At 32.7% G+C, this 20,738-nt stretch overlaps 2 protein-coding genes across 4 annotated transcripts in view; one reads left to right on the top strand and one right to left on the bottom strand.

The window, feature by feature from the left end:
* Positions 1–6,779, top strand: part of LOC117111381 (syntaxin-17-like) — a 13,616-nt gene extending 6,837 nt beyond the window's left edge. For all 3 annotated transcript variants that reach the window (XM_033254293.1, XM_033254292.1, XM_033254294.1), the window contains exons 4-7: positions 2,135–2,369; positions 3,149–3,312; positions 3,674–3,760; positions 4,910–6,779. In XM_033254293.1, the coding sequence (XP_033110184.1) occupies positions 2,135–2,369; positions 3,149–3,312; positions 3,674–3,760; positions 4,910–5,146 (723 nt within the window). In that variant the 3' untranslated portion in view covers positions 5,147–6,779. The remainder of the gene's footprint in view (positions 1–2,134; positions 2,370–3,148; positions 3,313–3,673; positions 3,761–4,909) is intronic.
* A 1,422-nt stretch (positions 6,780–8,201) lies between these two features.
* LOC117111374 (endoplasmic reticulum resident protein 44-like) overlaps positions 8,202–20,738 on the bottom strand; it is a 23,230-nt gene continuing 10,693 nt past the window's right edge. Inside the window, exons 3-9 of the mRNA XM_033254286.1 lie at positions 18,618–18,807; positions 16,149–16,261; positions 15,748–15,805; positions 14,935–15,051; positions 13,576–13,718; positions 12,726–12,836; positions 8,202–11,247 (exon numbers count right to left, since the gene is read on the bottom strand). Coding sequence (XP_033110177.1) covers positions 11,016–11,247; positions 12,726–12,836; positions 13,576–13,718; positions 14,935–15,051; positions 15,748–15,805; positions 16,149–16,261; positions 18,618–18,807 — 964 coding nt within the window. The 3' untranslated portion in view covers positions 8,202–11,015. The remainder of the gene's footprint in view (positions 11,248–12,725; positions 12,837–13,575; positions 13,719–14,934; positions 15,052–15,747; positions 15,806–16,148; positions 16,262–18,617; positions 18,808–20,738) is intronic.

Genomic DNA, 20,738 nt, shown 5'->3' with positions numbered 1-20,738 from the left:
ACGACAATAGATAGAGACGTTAGCCAGTTGTGCGAGGTATCGGCTGAGATTTGTGGAGTACAATTCAAAAAACAACTATAGGTCTAATAATGAATTATTGTGATGTTAAATAGACAATGTTAGCTATATTTTCATTGGGACCTTCGTCTTCAAGGCTAGGCCTATACCATCCTAACTAGTCTAGGCCTAGAGTAGGATAAGGCTAGCATGACATGCGGACATTGGTACGAATAGGTTAGTCTACAAACGTCGCCTAAAGTAATTGATTTTACCCAGCAGAACGAAAGAAGGAAACTGCGCTTTTCAGTCGTCTTAGGCACTCGTTTTTTGACAAACAATGACCTTTCAGAGGTCAAATTGCTGTCAAGAATATGAATTGGCTGCTTCGCAGCAATGAGTTTAATGTTATGATTCTATACCTAATCTCATTGGATTAGGCTACATATACAGTTCAGCCACATCATTATTTGTGAGCTATACAGTAAAGATCTGATAATATTATATCCATTGAATGTGTATTACTTTTAAAATATTAAACTTATTATTATTAATTACCACAAATATTTGCACTATAGATCTAGTTAGTCTGTTAATGTATTAAGTCTGATAAAATATTAGACCTGATAGACAAAGTATATCTGACCTATCCTACGTACATAGACTTGTGTTCTACAGTCCAATGAATGATTGATGATGATGATGAATGCAGAATGTTATAATTTCCACTAAATCAGAATTAAAACTAACAATCCATTTCACTGTAAATTCTTGTGTGATGGAACAAGATAGAGTAGCTAGCTTTCCTGATTATATAAACAATTTATTGAGATGAATGTCTTTTAATTCCAATTACCCAACGGAGTATTCTTGACCATGCTGACGACAATTCCATACATGTTAAAAAATGCTGGGAATTTTGTCACAAGCAATTTTCTATATTATTTGAAATTTATTTATTTATATCTATCCTCTCTTGAAGAATATCGATCACATACATATTCAATAGTTTATTTTTGTATACAGTAGTTCCTGATTCTAAGCAGCAAGCATCCAAATTCCTATTTTAGCGAAAATTATATAATGAATTTTTAATGTCAATTTATAAATAAATCTTGATTCAACATAAACATCTGGTTTTTCTTGAAATCAAAATGTTCCTAGTAGAAATCCTTATAATGACCAATGAAGGGTCTTAAATTTTGTATGATTTAATTGAAAATGAATTAGTCTTTTTTTAATATTTTTAAACTTTTTTTTCTTTTATCTTGTAATTCATAGTATCGGCAGCAACTGGAATGGGACAAACTCAACAATGAACAGATAAATGCAAGCAGAACTGTACAAGTAAGACATTGATTTTCATTTTGAACCTGATAGGTAAGTTTAATGCTAAAGGGTAATGGTGAATAGAAAATATATTTATTCTGAAGTCAACTAAAACCAAGGAAGCTAAAACAACCTCAAACAGACCAATGCACAGGAACTAACATCATTGCACTATTCACCTGCAGTTCTAGACCACCAACACACAGCTATTGTAGGTCCATAGTAGGCATCTAGTCTAGCACCGCCCCCCCCCCCCCACACTGCCAGTGGGTGACACTTGTAAATACTGACACGGTGAGCTCTCTCTATCTGCCTCTATCTTCAATATTTGCGAAAATAAAAGCGTGTTTAAAAGAAGCAAGAAATTAAATGGTTTAGAAAAATGAGTAATGAGTATTTTTCCATCATGGTCACCTTATGTGGATGATAATAATAATAATAATAATAATAATAATAATAATAATAGTAACGTAATGTTATTTTCCACATAACGTAATGTTATTTTCCCCATAACATCGTTTTTTTAATTGCTCTCTAATTTCTCCATTGCCTAAGTTCCTCTTAAGGTAGGTTTTAGTAACATCATCATCATGGTGATGGTGATGGTGATGATGATGATGATGATGCGCTAACTCGGACTTAAGGGGAAAATCTTTTGTGTTATATTCTCCATAACATCGTGTTTTTTTTAATTGTTCTCTAATTTCTCCATTGTCTAAGTTCCCCTTAAGGTAGGTTTTAGTAACATAATAATGATAATAATCATGATAATAATAAAAGCAATCATATTTTGTCATTTTTTGATCAGCAACTCAAGTCTAACATTAAAGAGATGCAGAAGCTCCGCAATCAGATATGCGAGGCAGACGTGGAAGAATTTGACATGCGTGTACAGCCCACGCAAATTCAAGCCATCGAGGCTGTTATAAATTTCATGGGTGAAAATGAAGAGGTAGAATCTATATTTGGTGAAAGTAGCCATGATGATTTAGGAATTTTTGGTCAGGCAGATAGCAGCACAAAACTAGCAGCAGGAAGTCAAGGTATTCATTCATTCCATTCTTTTATTCATTAAATTTTTTTATTTATTCTATTCTTTTATTAATTCCATTCTAATCATTCATTCATTCATTCTATTCATTTCATTCATTCATTCATTCATTCTATTTGTTCATTCATTCATTTATTTTCTCTAATTCATTCATTCATTCAATTATGTGTCTATTTATTTAATAATAATGATAATTATAAAATTATTAATTGATAATAATAAATAGTAAATTTACTTCTTTTTAATTGTTTACAGTGCACCCTGTAATTTGAGACCCCTCTAATTCAAGACCACTTTTCAAAGAACCAAATAACAATCATCTATTTTTGACACACAGATAACCCTCTCAGTGGAAACTGAACCGTGAGATCACCTCGAAATTGCCAGGTCCCAAAGTGGTCTGGAATTGAAGGCCTATCTGTATTTGTATATTTATGAAAAAAATATATACATATTGTAATTTTTATTCCAGTTGATTTATATATAAATATAAAAACTCATCCTATCATTTATTATTATTATTATTATTGTTATTATTATTATTATTATTATTATTATTATTATTATTATTATTATTTCTCTAAATCGGACTTAAGGGGAATATCTTTTGTGTTATTTTGCATTTCACCGTCGTTTTTTTTAATTGTTCTCTAATTTCCCCATTGTCTAAGTTCCCCTTAAGATAGATTTTAGTAACATCATTATTATTATTATTATTATTATTATTATTATTATTATTATTGTTATTATTATTATTATTATTATTAACAGAGAATCTAGGTGATTATGAGAATAGTGTAGCAGAGACAGGATTCACAACACAGACGCAGGAGGAAGAGGAGGGCAGCAGAGCCTCAAAGGAATCATGGAGGCACTTACAACAAGGCCTCATCGAGCTCAACTCAATAATTCAAGACTTTGCTTTATTAATTAAGGTGCGTAAATGTATTGAATATTCAACAGAAAGTACATTTCCCACTTGTAAACAGAAATATATGATTTTAAATAAACTCACATGTCGCTTTATACTAGCTAAGGCGAGACTTTTATTCTTTCTTTAGCGAACCAGCTGACAATCAAATTCCAAATAAAAATGACATTTTATTTTTTGCCAATTAGCGCATTCACTGCCACAAAAATATGGAAAAAAGAAATTTTTTATTAATTTTTACTATGCTTCTTCGAAATCCTAAAAAACGGGAAAGCTATTTTTTCTCCTAATTATATAAATTTGAAGCCCCAATCCCATTACTACACTGTTTACAACTAAGTTGCTTGATTTTTTTTTCTTTTTAGGGTCAGAAAGAACCTGTTTCAAGCATTGAGGACCACATTGATAGTGCTCAAGCCAATGTTCAAAAAGGGACCATGCATCTGTTAAAGGTTAGTCCAAAATAGGTGTACTACAGTAATCCTGTGTTTACACCTTCTGCAGGCTGGCCATACAGTTTATTTATATTCCAATACTGGCTCAGGGCCAATACTGCAGTCACGTCAATCAATCAATCAATCAGAGGCAAATAATACAATAGTCTCCATTTGCTGTCAAAAAATTTAAAAAAGGAAGATACTGTATAAGTGGAAAAAACATAACAGAAGTAAAAACAACACAGAATTCCATTTCCAGCAAAATTGACTTATATCTCACTTCACAAACCTGCTGCATGACAAATTGCAATTTTGAAAAAAAAAAAATTGCCCACCACCATCTCATGATAATAAAATCACATTGAAAAAAAAATTAAATGTAGGCCTACAGCTTTTATCAGTCCAGTTTCTGACCTGTTGATATCGCCACAACGCATTCTCAGAGGTTCCAAACCTCCCGATTCGATTGGGAGTCTCCCGAATTTACATGCGATCTCCTGGTCTCTCAAATTTGTTCAAGTTCTCCCGAATTTCAAAACGTAGGCCTAGATTTGTTGTAATTACCACCTCATTTAACGTACGGCCTGTAAAATATCATGGGATTTGCACGGTAAAATAGAAGAAATTACTAGGTCACATGAATAAAAATTCCAACTGGTGTCTTATAAATTATGTTTATACACCTCGAAAGACGTTAATACTATCAGAATATTTCGACGTTGAGGGTGCTTTTCACTAAATTGTGGGAATGGGGGCGCCTTACACTCTCCCGTCTCCAGATTTTTTAGGTCTAGGGGTTGGAACGTCTGCGTTCTTTATATGACAACTTAATTAGACGTTTATTGAGGGCCTAAGGTGTCTCAATTACTTTTACTTAATATTCGCATTTTTTTTATTTCTCAAAATTTAATTTCATGAAGACCTAAGGTTTTTTTTTTTTTATTACTTTTATTGTGGTTATTGCTACTGGCAGCTGCTGCTGCTTCTTTTATCTGTGGTAATAATATTAATATTATATTCATTACTTTAGTAATATTACAAAAATTATTGTTCTATTACTGCTGCGATTTTATTATTGTAATAATTAATTTATGATATAATTATTGTTATATTGTATTTGTTAATTATATTGTTAAAAACTTAGTTTCTCTTCTTTTATTAAAGGCAACCAGACTTAAAACGGCTTTATTTCCAGTTACTGGGGCCGTTGTTGGCGGGTTGGTTGGTGGACCCATCGGATTATATGCTGGCATGAAAATTGGTCTGCTTGCAACCGGTGGTGGCGTTATTGTTGGTTATGCAGGTGGGCGTGTTTTGAAGACATCTATCAACAAAAGCAATGACATCCCATTGGTGGAGATGTCCGAGAAACAGGCGCTTAGTGCTTCAGATTTAGATTAACTCCTAAATCTTTTGAAATTAATTTTTATGGGTAGCAATTACCCTGTTTATTATGACGAGAACTGCAGAATGCAGTACATTGGGACTGGTGGATAACCAGGGGTCACTAGCCTTGGAATGAAAATTGGAATGGCCTCCACACTCCCGCAAGCAAGAATCTCCCAGAAATTCACAACATTGGATGTTTTTACTACTTTTTTATCAATTGTCTCACCATGCACCGATCAGAAAAATGTAATTAGGGTATTTAACCAGTGACTTCTTCTAACTTTTGACCACTGTTGAACTATCAGATCACAGGCATTCCATAATTCTATGCCTGTGACATACAGGCTGTAGATCGTCATCTTTTGGAAAGAATTGTAGCTGTTATCCCTGTAAAGCATGACTATATGCACATACAATAATGTATTCAAAGAGAGTTGGGAATTGTCTCTGAATGTACTGCCCAATTCATCGCCATGGAGGGAGCTGCATTGCGGCTGTTGTGGATCCATAGGGGCCCAGCCCGAGTTTCCCAATTACAGTACACAACTAGGACCAATGGTTAACTTACTTTTCTTTAAATATGGTTATATATAGGTGGTTGTTCACAATCAACATTTTCAATAGCACATAACAGGGTGTTACTATCATACATCTTGAACAGTGGCAGGGACCCAGGGAAGGACTTTCACAGATAGGGGTCTGCACCACCTCAGCCCCACCGGGGTTGGGACTGAGGCAAGAAAATTTATGATTAGGGCCCTGCGCCTAGATGGCTGGAAATGGCACTCTTAAATTTGAATGCAATTTTCTTTATTTCTTAATTTTTTATTAAATAATTTTGTCAAATTTGGGTGGGGCCCCCTAGGCTGGCTGGATCCCCTTTGAAATCGCCACTGATGAAAATGTTGATTGAAATTACTCCACATTTATCAAATTATTTTCATAGCTGCTGAAATTCATTACATAGTAAATGATTCAGTATGGTTTCATGTACAATTTCAGTGGAGAATGGTAATACAGTATAAATGTATTCCCACTCTTTTTTTTGTCCTAAATATGTTGATGCTGTAATTATGAATGCCTCATAAAGATGTATCCCATCTGATTACAGTTGGTTTGTAGTTAAAAGTGAATACTACTGTATATGTAGTTTTTAAATGCTTCAATCTCAATTCATAACAAAATGTGCAAGTTTTTGTGAATATTAAATTTTAGATAGATATGTTGTTTTTTTTGCAATATTTCTTTTTGTGAATTAAAAAATGCCTATAGCTTCCATTGCAGCATTTATGGCCAAATATTTAATTTAAAAAATGCTTCCTACACCCACAAACATGAAGTATTTAAAACAAGTAGTTCAATTTGTCAACCTTACTGTCAAATTGACCTTTGAAAAACATGATTTTATGTCTAGGAATGCTATTTTCAAGTTGCCACACACTTATCTTTTTCTTTATTAAACTCTGCTTCAACCACAGTATGACTGAGGTGTGTGTGTGGCCCACTCTCTGGAAATTGTAATGCACCCTTGATCAATAACTTAGCTACAGGCCAAGTTATTGGGTGGTAGTACTGTATATATTTGTAATATTTATGAAATGTTGGGAGAATTTTTTAATTAAAGATGTGATTGATAGCACTAAAATGGTGTTATATTGCAACTATCAGCGTAGTATCAGATTTTGCGGATGATAGACGTATACATCATGTTTTATGAACTTTAAAAAACAAACCAGGTGTATATAGGCAAACTATGTATATGTAGAATGAATGTGGAAATTAATATAATTTCCATTCAAAAATGAACCGAACAAGTTTACTGCACATCATTTTAATGTGTAACACTGCATAATCCAATCAAACTAATTTCCTGATTAAACATGTTATATCGTCATTGCGGACTTATAAAATCCGCATATGCCTTAAAACTAAAAGAAAATGCATACTTTTGGAGTCTGTACTGAGCCCAAAAAATCCACAATGAAAATATAACGTGTTATTAGATGTGAGAACCATCATGTAACCCAATGTCAACCCCTGTATAGATCAATGATGGCACCAGAATCTGCCCGGAAGAGGGGTGCCATGTGAGTGAATGGGAATTTAGGCAACGCCTAGGCTTCACTGATGTGAGGGATATAGCTCTACTGGTATCAATACAGTACATTACTTTGTTCACCAGGTGTACTGTGAAAAGTAAAACTGAAATAATGACCATACAACTTGTTCAAGAGATAAGATACTGTAATTTATTCTATTAATTGTCAAGAAGAGAATCATCTGAAATTAAAACATGTACATGATAACCATTAAAAATTCTGAGCAATTTAAACAGTTTAAAAGCCATGAGCAGCAAAATTACATCATGAAGGAAGATATTTAATTATATCATAGAACACAGAAAATACTTTACTGAACAGCTGCAATAGGCAATATTGCTGTTATTGTTAAAGATGTACTGACCCTTGCAAAAAACAAACAAAAATCATTTTTGAAATTTACTTGCCCATTTTGAAGTAACATAAAAATTATCAACTTGAACATAGAAATTAGTGTATTTAAAAATGCTTACACATAAAAACCATTTTACAGCGAAAAAATTATAGAAACACTTCCAGTCACTGGAAGTGTTTTATTATCTTTATTATAATTATCCAGTTAAAAAATCAGGGAACACATTTTTTTAATTCAATAATTTCTATGCTCAAGTTTTGTATGTTACTGCAAAATGAGCAAGGGACAGTACATCTTATAGATTGTATTGTCTGATGAAAACTTCCACAGGAAAAGTTGAAATGTTCATTTAAAATGAATGGGGTTAAGCATTAAAAGTGTTGAAAAAAATACCCTGAACTGCAAACTCTTAGGATAAATCTTACTATCAACAATACAGTTAAACTTACCTAAGTCGAATCCAAAATAGCATTGAAAAATTGTTCGACTTCGATAAAATTTGACTTGCAGATGGTTATTTAAGTGAAAACACAACAATTTGACATGCAAAATAAAATCCACTTAGGCAAGTTTAACTGTATTTCATTTAAATTTACCATCAATGCTAATGAGATATGATTATGTAAATGGGAGTTAAGAAAACAATGTGTACTATTAATCACCAGAAAGAAGAGATGGATCAGTAGTTAAATCACTACAAAATTACAATTATAAAGTTTTCTAGTTTCCATCTGACAATACATTAAACAAATTAAACATGATTTTATTTAGGATTATGGTCAATGGCTGTGCACTTGTATAGTGCATATAACATTCGTCTTTATGAAAACAGAAAAGAGAGCAGTAGAGGAATAACTACACAAATAAAGTGAAAAAAAATAAATAAATGAAAACAGTAGAGTGAAGGTTTGTCAAATAAAAATGATTATCATGTCACACATTACAATCTGCAGATGATAGGAGACAAGAGATGTATCCATTGGCCAGTCAATATTGTTTTCACAGGATTTGTAGGTCTAATGATGGTAAAATGTCGCAGCATTATTGAATTAAAATTTTATTAAAATTATAGTATAATATAAAGATATTCTACACATAATCAATGTACCAATGTATTAACAAACTAAACAAAACAATACTATTTAAGGTATAATTAAAAAAAAAAACAATTTTTTCCTAAATATTACTCAATAGCAGGGGTTCCAAGTATCCTGCGAGTTGCGGGAAGTCTCCCAGAACTCGGGATACACACTCCCACGAGGAAGCAAGGATCTGGCATTTGGTTATTAACATACGCAGCAAAATAAATTAAGGAAAGCTCATTTAAGATCGTGGGTTCTTCCAACTTGGAACCCCTGTGCTCCATAGCGTCCTGAATAAAATACTTTAACTTGCATTCTCTAATGTTTTTAACTGTTACACCTGGTGTTTTTTCACCTTCAATTATTACATAAGCACACAACTATCTTGAGGAGGAAGGCAATGCTAATGGTTTAGTCACAAATAAAAAAGCTAATCTCAAAATAAATTTGTAACCCCTTATAAAATATATTAATTAAATTTACCACGTAATATTATCATAGATGTAGTGGGATTACCTGCTGACATTTAATTATAGAGCCCTGCCCAGATTATCAAATTTTATTTGATAAAAACATGTGACATACCTAAATATGGTCAAGATGATGTCACATTATGATCATATATAGGCACATCAAGACTATATTATGGGCATAAAACAGTTTTTTGTCAAAGAAAATTTGATAGTGTGGGCAAAAGCTGAACACTGAATGATAAACAGATTAAAACAACTCTGTTTTTGTTGATTTAAGGCCAACTCAGACAGCGTCGTACAACCCAGCTTAATGTTAATTTGTTGTCGCATCAGGTCTATGCGAGTTAAATGCAGACGCGATAGTTTGTGTGGGGGACAGTCACGTCGTAGTATATTTAACATGTTGAATATTTATCACCACGGCTTAAGACTGTCCCCGATGATGAATCGTGTCGGGCTGCATTGTTCGACGCCATCTGAGTTAGCCTTTACAGACTTTTTGAGACCTGCCACCACAATATTGTGAGTAAAGTCGCTGTGTGTAAAATTAAGATCGATAAGTCGAAATATAAGTAAATATCCTATCTCACACAGTTCAATGGAGTATTTCATTTTAATCATATCTCGGTTATTTCTCAATTGATTTTAATGATTTAAACTCTGTGGTAATGTACAATTTGTGTACAATATATGAGAATTTATTTTTGACATGTCAATTTTACTCTTATTTTATGGTAGCAGGTCTCTTTTATGTAAAAAATCCTTAAAGTCACTGCCAGCTAATTTAAGAGTCTGTGCAAAGAACATAGCAATGGTGATATTTATTTGCCTGTTAACCAATAAGAAAAATGTTATTTTTCTAAAATATACAAAGTAAGAAATTCCCTGTTCAAGTAGTTGTTTTTTTTTTTTTTTTTGTTGGCTCACATTTAAAGGTATACTGTCACCCAAATACCAAGAAAAAAATAGATTACAAATTAATTTGAATTTCCCATTTAAAAGAGCGTAAGTGATTTACTTTAAGTGATAAATTGAAAAAAGGTTTTCAATGTTATATTATTATATAATATAACATTATATATTATTATTATATGTTATAGTTATATTGTTATGTTATTATTATTATATTATATTAAAAGAATGCTATATTTAAGTTCAAATAATTACCAAGAAAAAATATTTTTCCAATTCTAATTTGAATGTAAGTAACTTATTAAAGCATAGAAAACAATTAATTTAATTCATAAGTTCATATTAGTTTAGGTTGGCAGTGTACTTTTAAACATTAACAGGTCGAGTAATAACTACTTTGATTTACCTATGAATATTGCAGGGCCTAGAGATAATTGACTGACTGATGTATTTATTGTTTATTCATTGATTAGCGATTCATATCACAATTTATTGAAAAAATGTTTAAAAAAAAAGACAATCAAGAAGCCTTTGTTATCAGATTAGAAATATAAATGTTATGTCCAAGCAACAGACGCAATTCAACTGAATTAAAACAGCAAATTTTAAAAAATAAACAAACAAGACAGAATAAGCAGTAAGTAATTACATTTAATTAACTCACATCGAAATCGATTTAATTTAGTTAAAGTAGAAAATTCTCTCACCAAATGTTGGCCACACAATTAAAAACAAAAAGAGGAAAAAATTGGACAAATATGTCTAAGCATTTATAAAACCCTGCCCAGACTATCAAATGTTATTTGACAAAAACATGTGACATGTCTAAATATGGTCATGATGACATCACATCATGACCATATATAGGCACATCATGACTATTTATGGGCATAACAGGTTTTTTTTTGTCAAAGAAAATTTGATAGCGTGAACAGAGTACTGTATAAAACACTGAAAATCTCAAAGCTCATCGCGAGCCATAGAGTATCGCTGAGTGCTTGGTTTTAATTTCACGAACGTGCTCTCCGGAGGCGTGTCGGGGACGTCACGCTTCTCCACTTTATTGGCAGTAGGGGAATCTGTTTGCTTTTCGGTCTGTTGTTTTTCTGTCGGATCTGGGCCGTGGTGAAATTCACGATGAAGCTTTCCTGAATGCAGATCCTTTATAAACTGTCGTAGTTTGCCTGGAACACTGATGAAAATGGTTGAAAACGTTAATAGTGGTGTGATACTTATGTAACATGGTATAATATTAATAAAAATAATATATCAATCTAGTATAATGTTAATAATAATAATCAAATATATCATTGCTTACACAACAAGAGGTTTGTGCTTGTTTATGAAAACAGTAAACATTTTTTAGCGCAAAGTTTTTGGCATCCATTTCTGTATTGAATACTATACAAAATATTTGTAACGACAAATAGTGACACACTGTTTTCATTGCTTAATTTTGTGTTGTATTCTATGACAATAATGCGTTTGTTTTCTGTTTTTTAATTCATGAGTAGGCTTAAAATATAATGTATCACCAAACTAATTCACAACAAAATTATAATAATCATCAATCAGCCCATTTAAAGGCCACTACAAAGTATCATACATTTGTGTTTGAAGAGGATATTAATTCATTTTTCAAATAAAAGCAAAATTACTTTCTATACAAGTCTCTGGTATTACCTCACTTAGACTACGGTCTACCTGCATGGATGCCCCACACAAAAAAACAACGTACTCGCTTAGAGCGCGTCCAAGAATATGCCACTCGTAGAATCATGAGAGTTGGTAGAGGGGAAATCCCATATGATATTAGATTAAAATCCAATAAGCTTTTGTCGCTTGAATGCCGCCAAAAACAGATTTTAATTTCTTTTGTTTGTAAATGCCTCTTAGGTTATATTGATTGTTCTATTATAAAAGAATATCTATCAATTAACACTAGACATCAAACCACTTTGACTTTTAATCATCTGCATTCTCACACTGTAGTTCATCACAATTCTGTTATTGTACTTTTTCCTCGAATTTGGTCAAATTTGCCTGATAGCCTTAAAGATGTGTTGATCTGCGAGTCACATGGATCCTTTTTAAACATCCTACGTTCCCATTTTCACACTATGTAACAGTTTTATTATAAATTTTTGTCTTTTTCTTTTTGTTTTGTTTTGTTTTTTTTAACTTAATTTTAGCTCTGTATCTTTATTATTTATATATATTTTAAATATTTCACTTTTGATGTTTAAAATTGTAATTTTGTCTTTTTATCATTGTATTTTGTATGAGGCGGCAGCTGACTTGAAAAAAGTTATAGTGATGTGTTTGCTTAAGCTGCCCCCAACCTTGTTGTTCTAATAAATAAACTGAAACTGAAAACTTAAAGCCAGGCAATCACTGCATCATACAGCGGTTGTACAATGAATGAATCTGATAAATCCAGCTCCACTCCCAGTGAAGGTTAGATGATGCACCACTTTTTGTTGATTGTCAATGGCAGTTCGAACATATCATCATAAAAAAAACAATACGTTGCGCACACGTTGTGGCATTCTACAGAATCATGTTTTGGCGTTCCATAATCTCATCGGCCGACGACGGTCGAGTGCAGTGAATGCCCGGCTTTAGATATATGAATTAGATAAACTATTATATCATATGAAAGAGTCTTACTTCATTTGTTTTATATCTTTGAAAAGGTACATATGTCTAAAACTATCAATGGCTAGGACGGGTAGATCCCTGCTTGATTTGCCCAGATGAGACAGAGGGTTATATATATATATATATATATATATAGTAGAACCACTATAACCAAAAATAATAAAAACACTTCCAGCGACTGGAAGTGTTTCTATCATTCTTTGCTGGAAAAAAATGAGTAAACATTTTCTTAAATACACTAATTTCTATGTTCAAGTTGATAAGTTTTATATTAATTCAAAATGATCAAGTTCTTTTCAAATATAATTTTGTTGGTATTTTTCATTGGACAATCTTAATAAGGGTTTTTAATTGACCTAAGAACAAGTTACAATAAATGTAAACTAATTTGTAACAATAATTTGCAAAATTCATTTATGATACAGAATCAGCATTGCATATTTGACCAGTTTGCCGATGACAAAATGATGGCCATGTAAGCATAGCAAGCTAGGTGGAAGCATGCTCTAAAAAGCTGTTCTCAAGTTAATAGTAATATTACACTTTGTTGTCCTGTTTCTTGATTTCTTGTGCTATATCACTGTTTTGATACCTTGTGCAATTTTATATTGATTCAATTCTGAATAATTGTTAATATAAATTTGTGATAATTTTTAGAGTGAAATAAAATTAATATTATAATTCAAGTCCAATTTAACATGTAAAATGCCTTTATATTGGATGAAAAATAATTTCAATCAATCAATTAATCTTTAAATCAATCAATCATGTTGACAACATCAACTACAATGTTTAATAACAAAAATAATCAAACTAATATAGGAGTTTGTAAAGCAAACTTTACAATCAGAAATGCAATGTGCTGAGAAGTTGTTGGAAAATATTTTTACCTCTTTCAGGAACTAATTCTCGAGCAACTATATCATTATATTTCTGCACAATCTCTGTGTCACTTGGATCATGGAACAAGATAAGGAATGGTATTCCCTCTTCTGTCAATTCCTATGGGAAAGATAAGGAAAATGGAAGAAACAATACAGAATGAAAGTATGAAATATTAATATAATAATTTACATAACTTATTTAATTGAGGTCTATATGTTAAGTTACTAACAGAAAAAGGTAGGGTGTGAGATAAAATTCTACTGGACCCGGGGGATTTACACTACAAGTGAAAAAAGGTCATGCAAACCATGTACTAATGAACAATTAGTGCATGGTTTGGGATAGGAATACAACAGTGGGGGTTACAGTGGTGATGTCACAATTGACATAATATTAATTAGTAATCATTAATGTGTTCTTTGATATTTCGGCAAGCCAAGTAGAGGCCCATTTACACACTGGCTGAATAGGTTCCTTTAATAACTGGCAGTGGCGTATCTAGGGGGTGCACGTTTAGGCTCTCCAAAAATTACATGCACCCCCACCCCCAGTCGCCCCCAAAAATCACTTGCAAGTAGTTAAAAGTCAACTTGTTTTGCGAGTTAGCGCCCCTGAACTGATCATCTAGTCCTGCCGCCCCTCCACCTCAACTTAAGGTAATCAGGCTTTCCAGTGCGAGTTACAGTGATAATTAATATGTTTGTGACAATAGTAGTTTAATTTGCACTGACCTAAAGAACTGTTTTGACCCAATACACTGTCCTGAGTGCACTGTTAAGCCTGGTAGCAACAAATTTGTGATTCCTACAAACCTAAAGCCCAGTGCAGGCTATCACATTTTATTGATGAACCATGTGACATGCCTAAATATAGTCATCACATCTTGACTATTGTTATAATAATAATATACAGTCTAAATATAGTTCTAAGACTTCTTGTGCACGTGCAGTAAGGCCGCATACCTAGTTATGCACATGAGCATGTAGCGAGCACACAGAAAAAAAGTAAGGCAAGAGAAAGACAGAGACATACAACACCACTAAATATGGGCATACAACAGTTTTTTTCTCAAAAAGCATTTGATAGTATGGATAGGACTTTAGCTGTCCCCAACACAATTGGGAGGGCTCCCTATTAACCACAGGTGAACCAGGTTCAACTCTCTCAGCTGTCAGCGATAAATTATAACCACTAACCAATCATTTAATATCTTTTTTATCATCGTTGTCTCTCCTCAACGATTACCACACCTGATTTTCACAGTGATGATGTCGACAATTTAATAAATAAATTATTATAAATTATTTGTGTTAATAAACAAATTACTACACACCTCTCCATTTTCAAATGTAATTTCTCGTACCAAAGGCATACATTTATCATTACTCCAAGTAACCAAAAGGTCAAAGTTTGTCAGTGGACCAAGGTACAACATATCACGTTCTTTCGTCTGAAAGGAAGAATGTATAAAAAATAGCAAAGATGCATTAACATTGAATACACATGATGATGTGCTTTATTTCACCGGAGTGGGCCATGTGGTTACAAGCAACCATTAACATAATTTGTTGAATTCAAGAAAAACCAAGTTTTTAATAAATATGTAATCCTCCTATAATCCTCCTATAATGCAGGTAAAAATACGTTATTTACTTTTAATACTTTAAAATATGGCAATATTTAGCTTGATGTTCATAAAAAAGAAAAAAAGAACCCAATTTATTAGACATGGTTGATTATGATCTAGATTAGATTAACAATCAAACACTACTTTCGAATCCAATCGTATCAGTTTTTTGAGAACTTCCCTATTAAATAATGAGTGAAGGCCAAATATCCACTACTGTGAATACTGTAGATAATACTAATACTAATAATGTAAGTCAGATGCCAGTTTCAGTTGTGTACCTGTGAATTATGAGCCTGCCAACTACTGCTTGCCAGTAGAATTTAAATTGCAGGAGAATGGGGCAGTGATTCTGGTCCCTCAGTTTTTGCTGTTCTTTTATTAGGCTTTTTGGTTAGCTTATCTGGGCTTAGTTTTTTCCCTTTTTCCTTTCGGTTCACTCAGCGCATAGAGAACTTGGTATTATGCGCTATGTGTAATCTAATCACTGTAATATGTGGCTGGACTAAAGTTGCTTACCTTTGGGGGTCTAAACATAATACTTGGACCTGAAGTAAGTTCCGATCTGAAATTATCACTGATCAAAAAAGAAAGACAACACAGTTTAAAATATAAAACATCATCCTTAAACTGGTCAACAATTTAATTTAATATATTCTGAGATCTAGTTCAGAGTCTCTACTGGCTCAATCTATTCATCCATCATTCTTTTTCTTGGGCTTCTGTTTTTCTTTGGAATGCTTGGCCTATTACAATCCGACAGGCAACCTCCATTGTTGATTTTAAGGCAGCTTTAGAAATCACCAGTTTTAACCTGTTCTTTCCTAAATGTTTTCTTCTGGAATTTTCATTTTTCTTGCTATATAAGCAAAAATTTTTATTACTATCATATAACCTTCTTAAGAGTGCATTTTACATACCCTACTCCAGCATAGAACGTACAGTCATCTCTCAGTATATTTGCTACTTTTACAAAGTTTTGGAAATTGTTGTCCGGTCCATTAAAGTAACCGATCACTGAACGCTTTTTTTCCTAAAAAAAAAAATGAAAAACATGAATTAAAATTTAAAAAGCACAATTTCATAATTTATAAGGTAGACATAAAAATAACTGTAACAATAACAATAATGGAGTCGTATTGTATTAGAGTCAGTATCTGCCAAATACGGACCTTTCTCTACAGCATAAATGTACTGCATGTAAACATGAAATGGACAACTCATTCATCTGACGGACATGAGCTTATTCTTGGAAATTTTCTGATTGGTCAGTTCTTAGGTAGGATTGACACGTCATTCACAATGTGCCATCTCTTCCCTTTCTTTGTGATTATTCCTAGTCATGCAGCTTGCTCATAACAAGTCTAATTTCATCCAAGGTCTTCCAAATCCAACCAGGTATCCATATAGGCTTTTACAAGCATGGCCACTGTTCACATAGTGTATAGAATGCATATATCGCAATACAATACAAGATGTCATGATGTACTTAGGTATGATTTGCATTCAAATGCAAAATCACTCTATTATCATTACTCTTTACTTTATCTCTATATCGTACATCTAACAATCGATAGCCTGCAAAAGTCTAAGTAGACTATGTATAAGCCCACATGATGTTGAAACGGGAAGAAAGCGTTAAAACATTTTTTTTTAACAATAAAACAACAAGAACACAGTTTCACGGTTGGTTGGTTTTTAACAATAAGGGTGGTAACGGTTAATGGCTATAAATAGTATAACCATCATTATTTTAAACCAAAATGACTTTTCCAACAGACTTAACCTCAAGAATACCATTAAAGCATATTTTTTCACAACTGAACTCATTTTATATTGGCTATTTAAATCTTCATCATCATCGTTGAATTTTTTTTTTTACGGCTCACTACTCTGCACTACAGATTTACATGAGGCATGCCATCCCAAAACCAGCGTACTGTCGCTGTGTTAAACTGAGTAATTACATAAGGATGTAGAAGTATTGTATACATTACTTTAGGACAGAGAAGCCATGATACTTTTACTCATAACTTTGGCAATAGTAAAGTAGATTCCAGTAAATTATCCATCATTTAAAGCTTTTACAGTGTAGAAAATAAAAACATACAGTATATAAAAAGTCAATTTTCATTTTTTGTTCAATGACACTTGTTTTTGGGATGGAAAGCCTCATTATATTTTGATTTTTTTGTCATTGATAGACTTTTTATTGGTAATATTTAATTATATTGTTTCCCTTTCAATGTAATAATTTATGTTTACTAAAGAGTGAATGTTATGAATTCTTTTTACTTTCAATTGTTGAGAAACATAATTTATGTATTTAAATAACATTTATACAGTATCTTAAAAATATTTAAGGCACAGAGGTTTCTTCACTACAGATCCCACAATGTAAATTAAAAGTCATAATATATTTTTCTTGTTTTATTTTCATTTAATATTTTAATTTATTTATTTTTTTATTTATTACATCTTTCTGGAGTGTCAATCAGAGTTAACAAAAAAGACCAATGAGAAGGAGTTACTCAACAAGCCACAAAGACACAAGTTTACATGTTTATGGTGTCGCTTTGTAGGACAACAATATTAGAGGGGTGGGACTATGAGGAAAGGTCCAATATATTCAACATAACTTCTCCAATTACTAAATTTATGAAATGTGTTTTTAATGTCTGATGAACTTTGTACAAAACTTTTTTTTCTTTCTTTTAATATATTTTGAAATAGACTAAGTAATTTACACAAGACCCCAATGGGGACTGTGGTTCCTATTAACGTAATACAATTAAATTTTTTCATGTTGGCGGAAGAAGGGAAGCCCACAATGGCGTTGGCGAACACAATGGTGTTTGCTAACCCCCCTTGTCATCCGATGCCACAACAAGGTCGTCGGATCAACAACAAAAAAATTGCCTATCCAAATGACATTATTTTGAATGCCAATCCCTGGTTACCATTGTATCTAGGATTCCAGGCATAAGATGTGCATGATAGTACCCTGAGGCCGATCCATCATATTTTAGCCAGTTAGACGATACCAAAAGCCATAACATTCCATAAATGGTTTGTCTTACTATAAGATTTTTTTATCTTTTCAGTAGTAGGTAGTACTGTCTGTCCTTAGTTATGGCTTTAATATTGTCAAAATATAAAATCAATAAATAAGGCATGACTTCATATCCAGTTTAAGCTTGGGTAAGGAAATTCATAATGAACAGATTTCTGGAAAGTCATACATGCCTGTTTACACAAGTCACACACACACACACACAGGCGCACTAACATCATAAAGTATTCTGCAGAATGCAAAGGTTCCTATTGTAATGTAGGCACCAAAACTTATATTTGATTTAACTTTCAATGAGTATTTTTTATTTACTTACATCAATATTATCTATATCACTGGGCTTTGCCCATTTTACAATTGGATCGGCCATTTGATCTTGTACAAATTTAACGAAAGCTTCCTTCGAGCGCTGAGCCCGATATTCACGCTTAGCAATACGTCCATTGCGAAATAACTTCAAGGTGGGATACTTAGTAATATGGTACTTGGTTGATATATCATCTGAAATAGAAAAAGAAGTAAATTAGGACAAGGTACTATGTTATTTAGACAACATTGTAAAGCTTGGTTTACCCTCCACCCCAGGGGTAAATCCAGGGGGTAGTCAAAGTGGGGGAGCACCAAAAAAGAGAAAGAAAAAAAAAGGATAGAGGGAGCATGGTACAGTCCTCCAAAATTAGCTAATATTCGATTAACATTTCATGTCCCAGTGTCTGGTCAAGCACTTCTAAACAAATTCTATAGCCCTACACCCACTCGATGCTTTGCATGTCGCATGGGACCCTGTGCAGATTTTCTCTGGATCTCTTCAAAAGTAAGAAACCTCAACGCAATGGCAGTGTATTTCCTAGGGCTTCAAGATCAGGATCAGGGCTAGCAGGTCGACAAGCACTTGGGAGAGTTAAAATAGCGGGTATCTTTGTCTGGGATTATTAAGAGAGATTATTATGCTTGGAAGAAAAAGAGGTCGAGAGTTACAGTACTCTGCAAAAAAAAGGGAGGTATTGTATAAAGCATGGAATATGCAAGAAAAGGTATATTTTACTGGGAAAGGTTGAAATAGCACTACACTGTATATGTAAATAAAAAGGGAGAGGTAGACTTTGGATAGGCAAGCAAAGATATTGTTCCTCAAAGATATTATATTCTTTATTGATATTCACCTTAACATACAGGTATATTCAAGACAGAAAGTAAAAAACAAACAAAACAAAGCAAACTACACAAATACAGAATTACCAAATCTTTAAAGTAAACCATTTGCCAAAGTTTACTCATTACAGGAAGAGGTAAAATAGAATGTAGTATTTCATGTAACCATTACAATTTAAAACAAAAATACAAATGTGTAATATTGCAAAAAACAAATGTGATGATTGGATATTTGGGTTGGTCAGATGGGAATGTGAGGTAAAATGAAAAAAAAACCCACCAAAAAACAACATTCGGGTCAATGAGGCAAGTGTTACCTGTAAGTTTGGAATAGGCAAGTAAAGGTTGTACCTGTGAAAGCCAGGGAATGGTATTATAGTTTTTTGTTATTACTGGACTGTAGGCTTGGGATGCAGGGAGATGTACTATTATGCAACTGTTAAGAGGACAGAGAGGTAGAGTGTATTGGATAGGGAAAGTAGGAGGCATTAAGAAGAAGGAAGAACTATAAGATTTGGGGAATTTTTTGAGAGAATGCTTGAAAATAAAAATGAACAAACTGACTAAATAGAAATAAAACTCTGATTAATATCATTTATTTCTTTAAAATGGCATATTATTTTATAGTGTTATGGATTCTATAAAATAGTGCTGTGTTTTACCTTGTATATTTAGTGCAATCTGTAATTTTTTTTATTTAAGTTTATTAGCAACTGGAACCAAATATTGTATTTATCTGTACATTAATTTACAGTGTACAAAACCTACAGCAGCTATCATTACGTATTCTTATGCCTACTGCACTCGCTGGTATTAATTAAGCATTTTTTGTACTAAAATAATCTGTAAATCAGCGAATAATAATTTTTTAATCCATTTTGGTTGGAAGTTACCTTATAGATCGTTTTTATACAAAATTTTTATTGTATTTTTTGGTCCCCACCCAATTTTTTTGGCAGGCCGTATATTTTTCTGAAAAGATCAATAAGTATTTCTCTATGTTTTGTGAATGTTAGACATGCAGATCAATCAAATTAATTATCGTAGTTCCTTGGGTAAAGGGCCACCTCGGATATAACCCCATCCTCTACTTACACCTAATTTTCCCTCAAGCCCTTCCTCAAGCAAAAGCCCAGGGTATTTTAGCAGACTTTTACAAATACCGAAAGGTCCACTGATTAATCTCAGATAAGAAAGTATAATACATACTCCAAGTATTGAAATACACGCCATCGTGTTGGGATTCAATATTTCGACATTAATTATGTCATCATCAGGAATGATG

This window comes from Anneissia japonica, unplaced genomic scaffold (genome assembly GCF_011630105.1).
Source record: "Anneissia japonica isolate Jap-2015-1 unplaced genomic scaffold, ASM1163010v1 scaffold643_len365518_cov145, whole genome shotgun sequence".
In the NCBI taxonomy this organism is placed as follows: domain Eukaryota; kingdom Metazoa; phylum Echinodermata; class Crinoidea; order Comatulida; family Comatulidae; genus Anneissia; species Anneissia japonica.
This window is presented reverse-complemented; position numbering and strand designations above follow the sequence as displayed.